This window comes from Cricetulus griseus, chromosome 5 (genome assembly GCF_003668045.3).
Source record: "Cricetulus griseus strain 17A/GY chromosome 5, alternate assembly CriGri-PICRH-1.0, whole genome shotgun sequence".
NCBI classification, from domain to species: Eukaryota; Metazoa; Chordata; class Mammalia; order Rodentia; family Cricetidae; genus Cricetulus; species Cricetulus griseus.
In genome coordinates this window covers 17,739,414-17,758,924 of record NC_048598.1, presented here as the reverse complement: position 1 = coordinate 17,758,924, position 19,511 = coordinate 17,739,414, and the positions used below count along the sequence as shown (strand labels likewise).

Below are 19,511 nucleotides of genomic sequence, written 5' to 3'. Positions count from 1 at the left end.
AAGAAAAAAAGTGTTGACAAGAACATGAACACATGGCAGGTGGGATTTTAGAATGGTACAACCCATTTGGAAATCAGTTTAATAGTACCTCAAAATGATGAACAATCAGCAATTCTATTCCTAAGTATAAATCCCAAAGACCTGAAAATATATTTAGATAGAATCTTGGATATGAATGTTCACAGGGGACATATGAACAAGAGCTCAAATATAGAAATGCCAAACGTCTACCAACCAACACACACTTAAACAAAAATGGCATATTTATAATACAATATTATCTAGCCATAAAAAGAAGCAAAGGAACTGCCTATAAATCCATGCTACAACATGCGTGGACATGGTAGGTGGAAAAACAGTCATAAAAGACTACATTTTGTAATATTACATTTAGATAAGATCTCCATAAAAGGGAAGACACATGAAGGTCTGGATCAGAGGTTTCCAGGGCTCAGGGAGGGGAAAACAGAATGTAATTGCTAATGATTATGGCGAGTCCCTTGTGGCAAAGAAAACATTCTAAAATTTGATGGTGCCAATGACTGTAGAACCTTTTGGATACACCAAAGCTCACGGAACTATAAACTCTAAAAGGACTAAGTTCACAGTAAATAATTTATAACTCAATAAAGCTGCTAAAATGCAAGTACTAAAATAAAGTGGAAGCTTTAAGAAGGAATATAGTATGATACGTTTTTTCCTGTAGCAGTCCTGAGTTCTTTTCTGTGTCATCCCCTCTCAGCTCAGTCACCACGACTGATAGATAGGGAAAGATTGGAAGACCCAGGGGTCAGTGGGGACCATTGTGCAATAGTGTCTTCTGGACATGACAGGGTTGTTGTACTCATGAACTCACACAGTAGTAGTGGTTACATGCAAGACCTACAAATACCAAGCCAGTCAGCGGTCCATGACACAGGAGGGGCCCAAGGATCATCTCTAACTGAGACTATTGGCAGTTCATGGCTTCTAGGGGAGGGAGAGTCAGTTTTCCTCAAAGGTGTGGTCTCTGGTACTCTGGTACTCAGTCAAAATAGCCTTACACCCAAGCCCACACGGGCAGTTCTAACTAGACTCTTGCATTGTGAGAAAAAGAGGCCGTGAGATTGGGATGTGAGGGGGTCTGGGATGAGTCAGAGGGGCTGGTACACAGAGCCTTTGGAGGACAAAGGTTGGGGGGAGTAAGGCAGTGAGGGTGCATGACTCACCGACACAAAGGCTTGTGACTTGGTTTCATTCAACTGAAGTTGAAGCTTCTTCTCATTGTCATAGACTCCGTAAAGCCTCTTGGACCAGGTCTGGGGTACTCTGCTCTTGAATTTTAATGAGCTATATAAAGCGAAGATCCTTTGTAAATCTAGGACCAGGCAGCTGCAGTTGTAGAAGATGACACCGAGTTCTTTCATCTGTGAAATTAAAATTGAGAGCATCAACGTGGGGTGCAATTGATGCTTTTTTTTTTTTCAGAGAAAAATGCATACGAGTGCTGTAGCAGAGATCCTTTTTTTAAATGCTTTTTTTTTTTCACTTAAGTATGTAAATAGGACCACATTATAGCATATAGAAGAAATGTCCCCTAAAATGTTCATATACAGGAATAGACCTTTTCCTCCCTTTCTGCATTTGGCCTTTTACAGAGACGATTTTACCAGCTAGAGTTTTAATATTGGCTTTTCACATGTTTTCCCCTCAATACCATTTTTTAAAGGGATACTTAAGCAGCAAGACAATGACCCTCTATTGCATCTTTACAGAGTGGTTATAGCTATAGATCCTGGAGCCATGCTGCTTGGAAATTGGCTCCAGCCTCACAGTGTTAGAACCATGTGATTTTGGGGTAATAAACTTAATCTCTGGACCTCAGTGTCTTCATACATAAAGTGGAGGTAATAGTGTTAACCACACAGATAGAGATGCTATAACAGACTGGTTAATACAGTTAAGAACAGTGTTTATAATCATTAACAATTATGGCAAATTGTTATTCTTACTAAAATTGCATACTCTTGACAGTAGGAGACTCACACCCAAAGAGACCATAGAAGTATTTTTTTTTTTTTTGTCCCTCTTTCCTCAATGCATGCGAAGGAAAGTGAAGGCCATAGAGTTAAGTAAAATTACAAGTCAGAGAGGAACTCAGTGGTAAATTGGGAATTTGATTGCAGGTTTTGTGAATGGTGGTTAGATACACCCAGGCAAAGATGGAAATGACTTCCTTTGAGTCATCCTTGCACCACAAGGGCTGTTCTGTTAAAGTCTCAGCATCAAGGGCTATTGGGTTGGTCTCCTGTGAGGACGTCTGGTTGAGAACACAGCTTGTTTGAATTTTGGACCAACAGTTATTTCAAGGGCCAGACATTCATCCAGTAGACAGTCTCTGACCAGCTACTGTTACCCAGCCCTGAAGTTAGTACAGTCCCCATCTTCAGATACTCAGTATAAAGTCACAAATGAGAAATATCATGTACCATAAAATCATGACACAATCTAAAATAACGATCTCTACACTGGAGATCATCAGTCAGCATCGTTCCTTCACATAGGTGTGAACACTTGAACAAAAGCCTCTCTTCACCAAAGATGTGGGAAGGGGAGGGACTGCCACTGAAATTAGGTAGATCAGTCAGGCTTGGGATCTTACAGAGACCAGCAGACGGCCCTGTTCTGGAGACTGAATGCGACTCTCAATGGATTCTGTCAAAAGGCTCAGAGCAATTCTCCTGGGAAATCAGGCAGACAAAACAGACTTTTTCATAAGTGTGTATCACTACCATGTGACTAAACGTAGGGGCAGGAAGAATTGTATTAGCATTGTGGTCCCTCAGGTTATTAGCTGTGTGGCTGTGGACAAGCTCTCCAACTTCTTTTTGTCACTGAGAAAGACAAAAGCCAGCCATGGCACCTGAGGACTAGCGTGCAGCCCTCAGCCACGTCTTTGGGTTTCTGGGATCTGGTTTGAGCCTTCAGCTTTCTATGAAACAGTTTTATAGAACACTGTCACAGACAGGGCCACCCTGTGGGCATTTATGAAGGACCAAGGCAAAACTGAGACTGTGTAATCGTAGCTGAGCACACACAAGAATGTGAACCACCATTCGAGCCATGGAAATGACAAGACATATCTCACTCAAGCTGACTCGCTGTGATTTATTCTCTACACTTAGCTTACCTCATTAACGACACCCATATAGGTGAGACCTACTAAGACATCCACTCTTCCATGCTCCCTCACTTCCTACCAGCATCCAATCATGAGCAAAGCCTTGCTTTCTCAAGCACATCCCCAAATCACCAAACAGAAACCCAAAACCTACAACTCACTTATCAAAGTGCCTCCTGAACTTTCTCACAACAGCTGGCCATCTCCCTATTCCTGCTGGCTTTTGGCTGGGGGCAGTGACTCTGCTTCATCCCTACACCCATGCTGTAGTGTGCTGTGAGGACAGACAGTTTGGTGCAGCGGCACAGTGAGCATTGCTCAACAGGTTACTTTTAGACAAAGCGCTAGGTGTTCAGTATCACTCTAACGCAGCAAGTTGCTCAGAAGCAGTGCAGAGAGGTACTTCAAGGGAGATGAACGAATGAAAGGCAATAGTGATGCCTGTGGGCAAGCACAGAGAAGGATGGTGCATTTGGAAGAGGTTTCCCACTTGCACCTAAAGCCAAATAATCCTATTGAGACACTTCTGGTCTCTTTCTGCAATAGACCTGATCTTAGAACATGTACCAACACATATTGTAATCTGGGTATCTGGAGGGCCAAATCTTTGCAAACAAATGGGAAAATTGAAAGCATGAAATAAAAATGCTTCTTTGATGAGAAATGACAGAAGTCTCACTCATTGGTCACTGTGTTCTGGGGACTGCTCCAAATGTTTCACACATCCGTGTCTTAAAATCATTTTCTTTAATAGGCATCCTTTTATACTGGCAATTTTCATACACGGATATCATGTACTTGGACTACATTCATCTCTCTCCTGCCCTTTCCCATCTCTCTGTCTTGTTATCTCCGTTCATTTCTGTCAGGCAGTCTTACTTCTATTTTCATATCTTATATAGTCTATGGTTTCAAATAACTATATAAAATAGAACATCTACAAATGTGAAAAACTCATGACATTGGTTTTCCTGAATGACTTAGTTCATATAATGTCATGATCTCCCATTGCATTCATTTACATGGAAATGCCTCACCTTCACCATCCTTTATGGATAGACCTTACTGTGTTGTGCATTTATTTCACATTTTTTTCATTGTTGAGCAGCTGGTGGACAGCTAGCCCAATTCTGTAACGTGGCTATCCGAATAGTGGTACAATACATCTGATTTAAAAAACGTCTCTAGAAATCCACCTCAGATGTGAGGAGACTGAGGTGTGCAGAGGTCAAATGGCTTATGCAGATACATAGCAAGGAAGGAGGCTGAGCTTATGGGACTTAATGACATTTGGATATTGCATTTGTAGAAACACTTCTTTATGAGGCAGTGGTGGCACACTCCTTTAATCCCAGCACTCGGGAGGTAGAGGCAGGTGGATCTTTGTGAGTTCGAGACCAACCTAGTCTATAAGAGCTAGTTCCAGGACAGCCTCCAAAGCCACAAAGAAACCATGTCTTGAAAAACCAAAAAAACAACAACAAAAAAACCAAAAAAAAAAAAAAAAAAACCCACTTCTTTATGGAGGGATAGCTTTTCATTTGTCTCTTTAATTTCTTTTTATTAATTTAATGTTTTTAAGAATTTCTTTTTTTATAAATTTTATTTAAATTAGAAACAATCTTATTTTACATATCAATCTCAGTTCCCTCTCCCTCTCCTCCTCCCATGCCCCCCACCAATCCCACCATTCCATCCACCATCCACTCCCCAGGGAGGGTGAGACCTTCCATGAGGGATCATCAAAACCTGTCAAGTCATTTGGGGCAGGGTCTAGGCCCTCCCCTGTGTATCTAGGCTAAGAGAGTCTCCCTCCATGGGGAATGGGCTCCCGAAGTCTGTTTGTGCACTAGGGATACATCGTGGTTCCACTGCCAGAGGCCCCATAGACTGCCCAGTGCTCCTAGCTAACACCCTCGTTCAGGGGCCTGGTTTGGTGCTATGTTGTTTCCCCAGCTGTCAGACTGGGGTCCATGAGTTCCCACTTGCTCAGGTCAGCTGTTTCTATGGGTTTCCCCAGCCTGGTCTTGACCCCTTTGATCATCACTCTTCCCTCTCTACAACTGGATTCCAGGAGTTCAGCTCAGTGCTTAGCTGTGAGCCTCTGCTTCTGCTTCCATCAGCTACTGGATGAAGGCTCTAGGATGGCATTTAAGGTGGTCATCATTCTCATTATAGGGGGAGGCATTTAAGGTAGGTAGCCTCTCTACTATTGCTTAGAATCCTAGTTGGGGTCATGCTTATGAATCTCTGTACAATTCCCTAGTGCCAGATTTCTCTTTAAACCTATAATGACTCCCGCTATTGCTGTGTCTCTCTTCTTGGTCTCCTCTATTCATCTCCCAACTTCATCTTCCTGCTCCCCCGTGTTCTCTTCCCCCCTCTCTCCCCGCTCCTCTTCCTCCCCCCTCTCTATCCTTTCTCCCCTCCCCCATGCTCCCAATTGTTCAGGAGCTCTCATCCCTTTTCCCTTCACCATGGGGCCATGCATGTCTCTCTTAGGGTCCTCCTTGTTTCCTAGCTTCTCTGGAGGTGTGGATTGTAGCCTGGTAATCTCTTTGTCTATGTCTAAAATCCATATATGAGTGAATACATACCATGTTTGTCTTTTTGTGACTGGGTTACCTCACTCAGGATGGTTTCTTCTAGTTCCATCCATTTGCCTTCGAATTTCAAGAATTTCAGAGGACTATGTTCATATCATCCAGCTCCTGCTGTCTTCCCTAACTCCACCTCAAATTCATGACCTTTCTTTTATTATTGCTACACATGCACACACACAAATGCAGCCTACTGAGTCCATTTAGTATTGCTCATACGTGCATGTGTTTGTGGCTGACCACTTGGAATTGGCTAGCCCACCAAGGGGCCCATCCTTGAAGAGGACTGAGTCTCCCTCTCTCAACAGCCATTAATTGCCGGAAGTTGTTTATCTAGGGCCTGGGTCTCATGAAATTTCTCCCATCCATGTTGGCATGGTCTTACTTAGGCAACCATATTGCTGAGATTCTGGGATTATAAGTTCCCTGTCATCTATAGAAGTAGCAGATGTCCTGGCCTCTGGTTCTTATAGTCTTTCCCACTCCTCTTACATGGTATTCTCTGAGCCTTAGGTATAGGGATTGTGTTGTGTGTTGTGGATGCATCAATTACGTTGTCTATAGTACTGGATTTTATTAAGATAGTTTTTGTTGTTGTTTTTCAAGACAGGGTTTCTCTGTGTATCAGCCCTGGCTATCATGGAACTCACTTTGTAGTCCAGGCTGGCCTCAAACTCATTGAGATTCACCTGCCTCTGCCTCCCAAGTGCTAGGATTAAAGGTGTGTGACACCACACTTTATAAGGTATTTTAATAGAAATGTACTTTGGCCATGTTTCTCCACCTACCGTCCTACATTCTTCTTTATCTGTCTTTTCTATTTCTTCAGTCTCCTTCATCCCCCTAGACAATATTGTCTCTATTTTCATCTTGTCTATAACAAGATAAGTTTATATAATCTATATAAAATCTAGGATCCAGCCGGGCATTGGTGGCACACACCTTTAATCCCAGCACTCAGGAGGCCGAGGCAGGCGGAGCTCTGTGAGTTCGAGGCCAGCCTGGTCTCCAGATCGAGTTCCAGGATAGGCTCCAAAGCTACACAGAGAAACCCTGTCTCGAAAAACCAAAAAAACAAACAAAAAAACCCCCCAAAACCAAAAAACAAAACAACAACAACAAAAAAACACCACCACCAACAAAAAAACCCTAGGATCCAAAATGTGTAATATTTGTTGCAGAAATAGTCCTTCCCTAAGCAGAGCACTTGAGTCAAGATGTTCCCTGGAGGCGAAGGCCAAGTCCTGATGTCTGATCAGGTGTTCTACATCACACAATGAAGCAAAACTTAGGGAAACCACAATATTACCCTAGATCTTTATTTCTTCCACCTCTGTTAATTTGTTTGAGATAGGTTCTCACAATGCATCCCCGGCTGGCCTAGAACTTGTTATGAAGATCAGGCTGCACTTGTGAGCCTCTTGCCTCTGCCCCTTAGTTCAGGGATTACTGAATGTTTTGCCACTATGCACAGGTAAAACCCATTTTTGCTTATTGTTTTCTTAGGATTGGTGGGAGGTGGTAATGAGAGTGAAGAGATTCCTCGTCACTAGGACACAAGTGGAAGCTTAACAGTGGCCAGGCTTGATGGGTTTGCGGAGCAGCAGCCAGGGGCAGGCATCTGATGAATACTCCTGTCAGCATTACAGGGAGTGGAAATGCATCAGCCTCGTCGTCTGCTGTGCTTCAGAGTAATTAATGCAACTAGCCAAACCACAGCTTAATTTTTCATCCACACACATCCACGGTGTTGTTTCCGTAATTTTGTAGAAATGTAAACAAGTATTTTTAAAAATTTCCTGACAAAGACAAAAGATGCTGCAACTGTGAACAACTTCCAGACTCCCGGTTAGCTGCTGACTAATATTTTGAGTTACTTCAGGAAACTTAATCACTGTGAGACCTCGTTTCATTTATTTCAACCTTGAAGGTGAAATCTTTGTTACTGATGATAAAAGAATAAATAATAGCACTTTGGGGGGCTCTAAGATATCTCCTGTCCAGGAACACACCCACTGTCCTGGTTCTTTATTCCCAAGTAGGTGGCAGGAACTATTTAAATTACTGATGTCTGGTTTTCTGTGTTTGCTATGTGGGGATAATGGAGGCTTCCTGAAGGAACAGGACTAATGGATGAGACAGGCAAGGATACAAGAACCTCAGGACAGCTAGTTCAACCTTGTTTCAAAACTAAGGAAACAGAAACTCCCAAAGAAATGTACTTATCACAAAATGATGTCTTGTAATGTTGGCACTCAAGCAAGACCTTTTTCAATAAAGCTATGAAAGTACTATACTATGCCATTTGCCTCCCTGAGCTCTCCATCCCTCTCGTCCTCCCTTCCGTTATCCTAGTTTCATCAGTGCTTAATCTTTTTTTTTTTATTTTTTGTGTGCATATGCACCCTAAAGCCCATGAGTAGAGGTCAGATACTAACTTAGGGGAGTCACTTCTCTGCTTTTACTCTGTGTATTCTGATAGCATCCTCAAATTGCCAGGCTTAGTGGCAGGTGCCTTTACCTGCTGAGCCATCTCACTGGTCCCAATGCTTCATCTTTTTAAGGATCTGGAAACTCTCCAGACTACCATACATTTTTATTAATCTTTCATTTCTGCTGCAAAAATCCACACAACAATCTCTTGATTTTATTCTGGAAAAGGGAAATCAGTAGGCAAACCTTAATAGGTTGAGGACAGGAGACTATTCATGGAGAAATCTTGGAAGGAGGGGGCCAGAGGGTGGAATGGGATGAGGTCATTAGGAAACACATTTCAATTATTTTGGGGGCGGGACTTCCATTTCATCTTCTTTCTTTAGAAGAGTTGAAATGATTCCAAATTGGCACCATGATTCTCCTATTATTCCTGACCTTGTCTTGTTGTTCTTCTTATTTTTAAGTGTTTTTAAGCAGGGTCTTACTGTGTAGTTCAGGCTGCACAGTGTAGCCTGAGTTTCAAACCCTCATCCTCCTGCCTCAGTCTCTGAAGTGCTGGGGTTACAGGTGTGTACCACCACATCACTTCTGTATTCCTGTCTTCTCAATGCCCACAGGCAAGCTGAAATCGTCTCCGCTTCAGGTGACATTTTCAAGCCCCTCCAAGTGTCTACTGACTCTGATAAAGCACAGGGCCAGATCTGAATAACTCCATCTTCCCTTCACATTTATAAAACATCCCACCCCTTCCACACCAGGATCATTATCATTGTGATTATCAGCCTTGCAGAGATGAAGTTACTGAGGAACCCAGAAGGGCAGAGAAGATCTCCTCTACAAGTACGTCAGAAAATGCATGAATCTTATTCTGCTCTTTATTGACAAAGTGAAGCCATCAGATGAGGAGGGAATGGACAAGTGGATGGAAAGAGTAGTTTTCAGCTTATAGCCTGTAATTCCCACAACTAATTCAAATGTTAGGATCTACTTGGAGATCTTGAGATACAGAAAGGCTTTGGTTTGAAGATTTTTCAGAGGAAAAGGACTTCTGTTTTCCTATTTGCTCATTTTAAATTCAGAGTTCAGGCTTCCAGACTTCTCAGGATTGCCCCTGAGTCAGGGATGCTTCAGGTACTTGTACCCTAACAATGGGACAAATGAGGGGTGGTGGGTCTTTCAAAAAGAAACATCCTATCTAGATGTCCAGACCCATTGTCTTCCTTTTTTTTTCCCTGCTCACATGGTTCTAGGAACATACCAGGATGACCAGAGGAGACATGGCCTCTCTATACCAGATGGCTGGACTCCCACTAGGCCACCTGATACCCTGATTGCAGCAGATAACCATCCTTGGAGTTCATCAGTCTGTAGTAAGGTGAGCAAGGATTCAGGACTGAATTTTAACTACCTCCATCATGCTTTGGGTAAAGTTCCTTACCCTTTTGTATCTGTAACTGACAACTTCCTTAATATATCTGTGAACAAAGAACACAGAATTTGGAAGAATCCGACTCAAAAGCCTCCCCTCTGAAGATTAGCTTTTATAATAGCAGAAGATGCTACACAAGCTTCCAAGGGAAGAAAACATTCATTAACCCTACTCAGCTGTGATGCCTATGAACCACAGCAATGATCTGTACAGTGAATATCCCTAAAGGTGCAATAGTAATACTCATATTTGAAAGGTAACCAACCACTTTATAATTGGCCTTAAGGCCAGTTGGACAGGAGGGAAATCATGTCTGCTACAGGAAACCTAGCCAACTATACACTGTTAGTGAGGTTATACATCTCAGAGGAGAACATGCTATTACCACTTCCATAAACCAGTATAACTCTTAACTGCATTGTAAACACTTATCCTTATATCCTCAGACAAATAAAGCTCTCATCTCTTCTTTTTGCAGATGGAGACTGCTATAGAAAGCTATAACTGGTCAAAATGCAGACAACAATTGACTGTGGGGTGTCCAGACCCAGTTGACACATCTTTATCATTTTCCTTACCTTTAAAGCTTGGGGGACATTGTGGAAGAGGCACTGATAAGACTGTAAGAGCCAAAGGGCCAGGAAGTCTGCTGTAAGATTACATCTTCTGTGTGTGGCAGGGGAACTAACTAACCCATGAAATCTCAACAGTGTGGTTACTTAAGACCTGAACAAGGACAATCCATGCTCTCCTAGGTCTCATGGACCCTAACCCTGGATATAGGCAATTAAAAATTACAGAGAGAGGGAAAATTAGCCTTCCACAGAAATGAGCACCCCAAATAAATAGTTATCTGATCCCAGGTGGTCATCCCTAAAAGAGTTTCATACAAACAACACTAAATGGATTTAGCAGGTTGCATCTATACACACACACACACACACACACACACACACACCAATAATAATAATGAAATAATATGAGGTCATGATTTGAAAAGGAGCAAGGAGGGATGTAGGAGGAATTGGAAGAATGAGAGGGAGGGAGAAATGATGTAATTATATTTTAATTAAAAAAAAACCAAACCATACGCTTGACTATACATATGTATGTATAAACATATATCCTTAAATATCACACATGTATATTATTAGCTACTTTCCCATTGCTCTGATAAAGTGCCATGACTAAGGCAGCTTACAGAAGAATGGGTTTATTTAGGTTTGTGGTTCCTGTAGGATGAGAGGCTATCACTACACAATTGGGAAGCTTGGTCTCAGGCAGGCATGGTGCATGGAGCTGGGAGCTCATATCTGGAACTGTAAGTAGGAAGTGGAGAGCAAACCGGGAATGTGAATCTTTTAGCTTTCAAAACCTGCCTCCAGTGACATAATTCCTCCCGAAAGTCTAAGTCACTTACACATCCCCAAACAAGCTTACCAACTGGGGATCAAGTATTCAAATGCCCAAGCCTGTGGGGGGACATATCATTTGACCTATCACTGTATGCATCTACGTGTGTGTGTGTGTGTGTGTGTGTGTGTGTGTAGGTCGAAATCTTGCACATAGAACCATAAATATTTGCTGTCATCTTCCTCCTCCTCTCCCAGATTCAGCATTGTCCTAAGCAACCAGGCAAGAAAAGGGATCATGCTGGGTGGCTAACAGCTGGCTCTTCACTTTCACCACACTGGTACTCTCCAGTAAAATGCTGTCAGACACCCAGTGCCCTGCTGCACTTGTATATGGAAATCCCAGAGAACTCACCTCACCCTGTTGCAGCCTGACTCAGATTGCCCTTCTCAGTCTTCTTAGTTTCAAGTGGGAAATTTACCTGATGGGACAGTTCCCACACCCCACATCACTATTGCAGGCTGATAAACAAAATATCCAGGGAAGTTTCCTAAGGGAAACTGGGGGAATGAGGCTGCAGATTACAGCCTGGTGAGCCATTCATGCAGAAATAGCTAATGAGGTTGTCTAAAATAGAGAATGGAGAATTGTGACTGAATCTCCACCCACAGGACCCCACTGTAACCTGGCCATCGGTGTCTCCATGGTCTCCTCTTCTATGTGTCCCACCTTGCTCAAGGCTTTGGTCCAAAGATTAAGAACGTCCATTCTTTCAGAAGTATTGAAAAAAATATAACTTCTACCTTCTCTCTACCCCTGACTCCTCTTCCTATGGCAGACAGAGTGAGACTGGCTATGAGCTCAGCATGTAGATCCCTAGCTTTCCTCCTTAGTACAGCAGGTATCTGGGTATCTTGGGCCTGCCCTCCAAGGTCTTGACCCATTCGGATTTTTGGCTAGTACATGCCTTTAACTTTGCTAAGGAAGTGAAAGGAGCCTCACTTTTGATCACACACAGTACATACCTTAAACTACACCTTCCACTCTAACGTTACCAGTGAAGAAAGGACACCTGTCCATCATTTCCTGAGTCTTAGAGGCATTGAAAAAATGGCATGGAGCTCATGGAGAATAGGGTGGCATTTGTTGGCTTCCTAATAATCCAAGAATGATCGCTGTTCCAATACTCTCGGTTTCCCTCGCCTGTGGTCATTCTCACAAGTTCGAATCAGGTATGAGCATACCAACCAGCTTCCACTGTCTTTCCTAATATGTGCCACCACCTCCATCCAGCACAGTTCTCTGAACAGAGCATTGGCTGACAGGTTCCTATACTGATCAAAAAGTTGAAACTGTCCCCTTAGAGAGAAAACACAGGTTAGAGGATGAAAACACATTGACATTGACTCCAACCTTGACTGACCCCTAGATCCATGTGCCTAGAGCTTAATCCCCATAGAGTGCCAAAGCAGGGCTAGACGAGATTGTGGTATCAGGTTTGTGACCCCGTGGTGCACCAGTTGTCCTTCAGTGTCCATCTCTTGATCTCACGAGGTTTGCTTATGGAAAAACAAAAATCCCAGGATAGCCAAAACAACCCTGTACAATAAAGGATCATCTGGGGGCATCACCATCCCTGACTTCAAACTCTACTATAGAGCCATAGTAATGAAAACAGCTTGGTATTGGCATAAAAACAGACTCGAAGACCCTTATATCAACCCACACACCTATGAACACCTAACTTTTGACAAAGAAGCTAAAAATATAAAATGGGAAAAAGAAAAACATATTCAACAGATGGTGCTGGTAGAAATGGTTGTCAACATGTAGAAGAATGCAAAGAGATCCACATCAATCACCACCCACAAAACTAAAGTGGAAATGGATCAAAGACCTCAATATATCCAGCCACACTGAACCTCACAGAAGAGAAAGTGAGAAACACACTTGAATGTATAGCACAGGAGAGCACTTCCTATGCAAATCACCACTAGCACAGACACCGAGAGCAACAATTAATAAATGGGACCTCCTGAAACGGAGAAACTTCTGTAAAGCAAAGAACATGGTCAATAAGACAAAACAACTCCCTACAGAATGGGAAAAGATCTTCACCAACCCCACATCTGACAGAGGGCTGATCTCCAAAATATACAAAGAACTCAAGAAACTAGACATCAAACTACCAAAAATCCAATTTAAAAATGGGGTACAGATGTAAATAGAGAATTCTCAACAGAACGATCTCAAATGGTGGGAAGACACTTAAGGAAATGTCCAACATCCTTAGTCACCAGGGAAATGCAAATCAAAACCACTCTGAGATGCCATCTTACACCAATCAGAATGGCTAAGATCAAAAACACCAATGACAGTTTATGTTGGAGAGGATGTGGAGAAAGGGCAACACTCCTCCCCTGCTGGTGGGAGTGCAAGCATAGGTCCAGCCCAAGAACATCTTCAAAACCACATTGCAATCTCAGAGAGACCAGATACCAGGGAAAGCTCCTCAGTGAGCATCTATCGTGTGATGGGGAAAGGAAGACAGTGCCTGTTGGATGCCCAGAGGGAAATGGCAGATGTTCTGTCTGCTGATTTCAAATTACTTGTTTGGGCCAACAAAGAAAACTGAATTATTCATATCTTTACATGGTTTGGGATTACTAAGACATGGCTGTCATCAATAATTCAAATGAACCAAAGGCCTAAGGGCAGTTATAGCAAAGGAAATAGTTTGGCAATCAAACATTACCAGAAAGGTGTGTGGTCCCATGTGAAACTACAAAATAATAATTTCCCTAATCTTATTAGTAATGCATCTCCACAAAAAGATGACAGCTGCTTGGTATCCAGGGTTTGTAAATCAAGTCAATCCAACAATTAGAAAGTTGGCATCTCTCATGTGTAAGGCCTGCATGAAGCACATAGGGTAAGTTGACAGACAAGTCTAGATCCCCGATGTGTAAGCAGATGGATAAGGGTGGCTGGCTATGGGAAGCAGTGTCGGTAAGGGGAAAGGAAGAAAACCACACCCAAAGAAGGATGAGGCAAACTTGATTGCATAAGAGGCACAAGGAACATACTACCATTGTTCAGCAGGATTTGATGTAGGGGACTACCACCAGATCAGGATGGTTTATAACTCCTGGACCAAGTGTGGGGCTCAACCATGTAGTGAGCCCCTGCTTGACTTTAAGGAGAGAGTTCACAGGGATTGAAATAGCTACAATCTTGATTGGCAGATCCCCACTGAAGCAGCTGAATGGAGGTGGGGAGATCAGAAATGATCTTGAAACTACAGCAAAAGTTTCAAATGACAGTTGGGAAGATGCACCCCTCAGGAAACAGCTGTGCACAAAGCTGGGAAGCTCAAAAGGTCAGGAGCAGAGGTGGAAGCTGAGGATGTCGGGTGAGTGATGGACTCCAGGCTACAGGACCATAATAGAGGCTTCAGGGCCGTCTGGGTGCAGGGTCAGAACATGGACTTGGGCATGAGAATAAACACATAACATGACTGTGTGTTAAACCTCCATAGGACTCAGGACCCAGAGGGACTCCTGTGCTTGCTTCTTCAAGAACATTTGGAGCTACCAGAGTGCTCCACACGTCCAGATGGCTAATATATTCCATACCAGTGTTCACCTTAGTGACAGTGGTCATTTATTTGAAAAGTATTTATTTTCGTTTTATGTGTATGTGTGTTTTCCTGCATGTACATACATGTTCTATGTGCAAAACTGGTGCCATAGGGACCAGGAAAGGGCATTAGATCCCCTGGAGCTGGGGTTTCAGATTTCTATAAACTGCCATGTAGGTGCTTGGAACCAAATCTTGGTCTGGTCCCCTGCAAAAGCAGCAAGTGCTCTTAACTGCTAAGTCATCTCTCCAGTTCCCAGTTCGTAAAGCCAATACTATTATAAAACCACTGACTTTAAGGAAATTATTTTCCATTTGCATTGTGGTACAAATTATATATTATAGAATTCACCATACCCACAAAACTGCTTCAACAATCAAGAAATAGGATAGAGTGACCACCTGGACCTTCCACCCCATTACCCCATGCCTCTTCATACCCCAGTGCTGGTTAACCACTCGGGCTTTTATTTTTCCCTCGGGTTTTACATTTGCAAGGATGTCATAGTGATGGATTGGCAGAGTACAGAATCCTTAAAACATTGCTTCTTCCACTGAGCATGAGTCAGACAGCCACCCATGCTGTGTGTAGTAACCATTGCTTTCTTTATTAACTGCTGAGTAGTGTTTCATTGTATATGGTATCCCATAGTTCAGTCTCTAGTCATGTAATTTTGTGTCACTGGTGATTACAAACAAAGCTACTACACAATCCTTATACTTTTTTATTTTTTGTGAGGATATAGTTTTTTATGTATATATTTCATTTGCAGTGAGGCCATTGAGTCATATAGTAAATAGAGGCTTAACTTTATAAGAAATTATCAAATTGTCTTTTTCATTTTGTAATACTACTAGCAGCTGTACATTAGTTTGAGTTGCTTGATATCCTTGCTGATACTTTTTTTTAAGTTACTTTAATTTTATTTTCAGTTTTGAAAATAAACTTTCTAAAGGCCAGGTGGTGGGATGCACTGTGATTTTAATTTACATTAGTTTGATGACTGGTGGTGTGTTTTGTGAGTTTCCTAGCCTTCCATGTGGGACGTGCCTGTTCATATATTTTGCATATTTTAAAAATGGATTATTTCTTTTCATAATGAAGTTTAAGAGTTCCATTCAGACTCTTGCATATTCTGGAAACAAATTCTTTATTGGGTATAGGTTTGCATTTTTATTTTCAAAGAAGTTTACTTCAAACACCAGAAACTCTTGATTTTAATAAATTCTAATTTAGGGGCTGGAGAGATGGCTCAGAGGTTAAGAGCACTGACTGCTCTTCCATAGGTCCTGAGTTCAATTCCCAGCAACCACATGGTGGCTCACAACCATCTGTTATGAGACCTGGTGCCCTCTTCTGGTGTGCAGATATACATGGAAGCAGAATGTTGTATACATAGTAAATAAATAAAATCTTAAAAAAATAAATTCTAATTTAGCCGTTTTCCTTTATAGATAATGGTTTGTATATTTTTAGACCTCTTTCCCTAATGTCAGGCAATAAACCTTTGTTTCTATGTTTTCTTCTGGAACTTTTTTTTACAATTTTAGTCCTTGTGTTTAGGTCTACAATCCATTTGAGTTGTTTCTTTTTTAAGGTGTTAAGTCTGAATCTAAGTTTATCTATGGACACCCAATTTTAAAAATATTTTAAAAATTCTGTGTATGGGTGTGGGGTGGGAGCTGTGCATGTGAAGGAAGTGTCCATGGAGACATTGAAGAGAGTGTTGAATCACTGGGATTTGGGGTTACAGGCAGCTGAGAGCCACCTGACATGGGTGATGGGAACTGAATTTCAGTCTTCTACAAAAGCAATGCCCTCTTAACCACTAAGTCATCTACCCATCCACTTGGCTCAAAACTTTATTTATTTACTTATTTGCGCGTATGCGTATGCACACAGGGGTGCCCTGGAGCTGGAGTTGCAGGGAGTTGTAATACACCTAATGTGGGTGTATTGCACACTCTAGCCATGAAAGAACAGCAAGTGCTCTTAACCACCAAGTCGTCGCTCCATTCCACAGACACCCAATTTCTATAGCAGTATTAGCTGACTATTAGTTGCTTTATACTTCTGTTAAAAAGAAATGACATACATCTGTAGGACTATTTCTGAACTCTCTGTTCTGTCTTATCATCTTCATGCCTACTGTTTTATTGGTAGGACACTGTCTAAGCTTGCTAGCTTCATGTAGGTCATTGTATCAGGTCACGTAAGCCTTCCACCATGGCTCTGTCTCAACACTATTTTATCTATTCTCATTTTCTGGTCTTTCTAAAGACATTTTAGAATACAATTGTCAGTTTCTATTACAGTCACCATTGGATTTGGATTTGAATTGTATTGCAGCTGAAGATTAAATTGAGGATAAGTGACATTAGAGCAACATTGCAACTACCAAATTCTGAAGCCCATTTCTCCATGTAAGGTACTTCTTTCTATTTTTTTTTAGTATATATTCTTTGTATGTTTCAAACATACAAATATTCATGTATGTTTGTATGTTCACATATGTGTAGGCATGTATGTGTATGGGCATGTGAAGACCAGAGGTTGATGTCAGGGATCTTCCTCAATCATTCTTTTGCCTTATTCTTTCAGGCAGGGTCTCTCACTTGAACCCAGAGCTGCTGATATGGCTAATATCATTAGACAACTTGCTCCGGAGATCCAAAGGAAAATTACAGGTAGGCTGCCCAACCCATGCATCATTTACATGGGTTCTGGAGCCCTGAATTCCAGTCCTCTTGCTTAAATGGCTATTATTTCAACAATTGAGCAATCTCCCCAACCTCTCCATTTTTAAAAAGATTTATTTAATTTTATGCATGTGAGGGCTTTGACTGTATGTCTGTGTATCTGGTTCTCAGAGAAGTTGGAAGATGGTGTCAACCTCCTTGGAACTGGAGTTATAGATGGTTGTGAGCCACCGTATGGGTGCCGAGAATTGAACCCAGGTCCTTAGCAAGATCAGCAAGTGCTCTAAACTGCTGAGCCATCTTTCTTGCCCCAATTCCTTTATTTTATGGTACTCCTAAACTTTATTTGACTGAGGCTTTTCAGTATTATCATCTTTTATAACAGTTACACTTAAATATTTTATAGTTTTGGTACTACTGTAAATGATACTATGTTAATTTATAATTATTTGTGTTATTATACAGAACACTGACATTTTAAAACAGAAATATTGAATATAAAAATGTCTATACCCAGCGAACTCCACACCCTAAGTGATGTGGAAGAATGCAATTCAGAAAATGGCCATGTAGTGTGAAAGAAGGCATAAAGCTAATTGTTTTTATTGTTCTTTTGTTGATAGTTTGGGTTCTTTGTGGTGGATAAGTACATAAAAGTATAATGATTGTCAAAGTGTAAAGTCAATGGTGAGATTCCATGGCTTCAGAGTGGCCGTTCTAACTATATAGAATTTCATTGCGATGTAAAAACTTTGTATTATAAAAAATTTCAACTTACTTGTAGTAACTATTTTGTAGCCTTTTCAAGACTTTCACATCCATGCACCTCTCTTTTGCAAACAGAGACAGTTTTACCTCATCTTCCTAATCCATGCGCTTTTTGTTCTTTCTTCACTGCAGTAGGAATGGCTGCCAATGGGTAGCAAGACTGGTAAGGAATAGGCAGGCATCTTGGAATTGTTGCTGACCTCAGTGGGGAAGCATCTAGTTTTTCATTATTAAATTTGATGCTTCCTATGGGGTTTTGGTAGATAACCCTTATCAATTAACACACTGGTCTTTCAATCCTACTTTCTAAGAGTATCACAAACAGTTTCTGAACTCTCTCCAAGTTCTTGTCTGGGGCCATTGAGATGGGTAAAGGCAAATCTGTTGACATGAGTTCAATCTCTGAAACCCATGTAAAGGTAGGAGGAGAGAACTGATCCTGTCCTCTGACTTCTACACACACATTGTGGCACACATATTACATATACTACGAACATACACACACAGTAATAGAAATCTTTTAAAAAGGTTTTTATCTGTACCCATTGTGATAATTTTATGATGCTTTTTAAAAAGTACTTGGATATATTACTTTGATCATATTTTAAACACTAAGGTGGCTTTGTATTTCTGGAATCAATGCTCCTTGATCACAGTGTATTATCTTTTTTATATATTGTTGCATTTGATTTACTCGTAGGTTGTTTGGACCTTCACATCTGTATTGGTGGCTGGGGTTGGTCTTCTTGATCAGGTATCTGTCTAATTTTGGTACTTGGGAGGTGATGGCATCATGAAAGAGGCTGGCAAACTCTTCTTTCATGCTGTGGAAGAGTTTGTGCAAAATTGCTTCTGTTTCATCCTTAAATATTTAATAGAATATTCAGGTGAAGCCATCTGGGGCTGGTGTTTTTTGGATATGAATTATTTATCTTCTTTTCAATTTATTTAGAAGACAAAGTAGTGGTATTCAGGCCATTTTTTAATTGGACTTTGATAGTTGGTGGCTTTAAAAACTACCTACTTCATCTAAGTTGTTAAAATTATTATCATAGAGTTGTTAATGGTATTCTTTTCATTTACATAAAACTCTCTTTATCCCCACCTCACTCAAAATGCTACGAATGAACACTGCCCATTGCATTGCTAATGACCCCATAGTCTTACTTCCTGGAGGCATGATTCCTCATGTCTATTAATTTGGGGATTTAGTTATTTAGATCTTTTTTGTGTTCTGTTTTCTCTGTCTTCTCTTTCTGATAATTCATCTCCATAATGGCCTGGTCTTTGAGGTGGTTCACTTTCTGGACTCCGATCCCCTTAGTTTTTATAGTCTTTTTCTTTGTCCTTGCATATAGAATAATTTCTATTGACCAGTGGGCTAGTTCTTAAATTCTTTCCTCAGTTATGTCTAATGGGCTCATGA

General features: G+C 41.3%; 1 protein-coding gene across 1 annotated transcript in view; it reads right to left on the bottom strand.

The window, feature by feature from the left end:
* Positions 1 to 19,511, bottom strand: part of Pld5 (phospholipase D family member 5) — a 295,636-nt gene that overhangs the window by 17,132 nt on the left and 258,993 nt on the right. Inside the window, exon 6 of the mRNA XM_035445305.1 lies at positions 1,209 to 1,406. Within this exon, the coding sequence (XP_035301196.1) occupies positions 1,209 to 1,406 (198 nt within the window). The remainder of the gene's footprint in view (positions 1 to 1,208; positions 1,407 to 19,511) is intronic.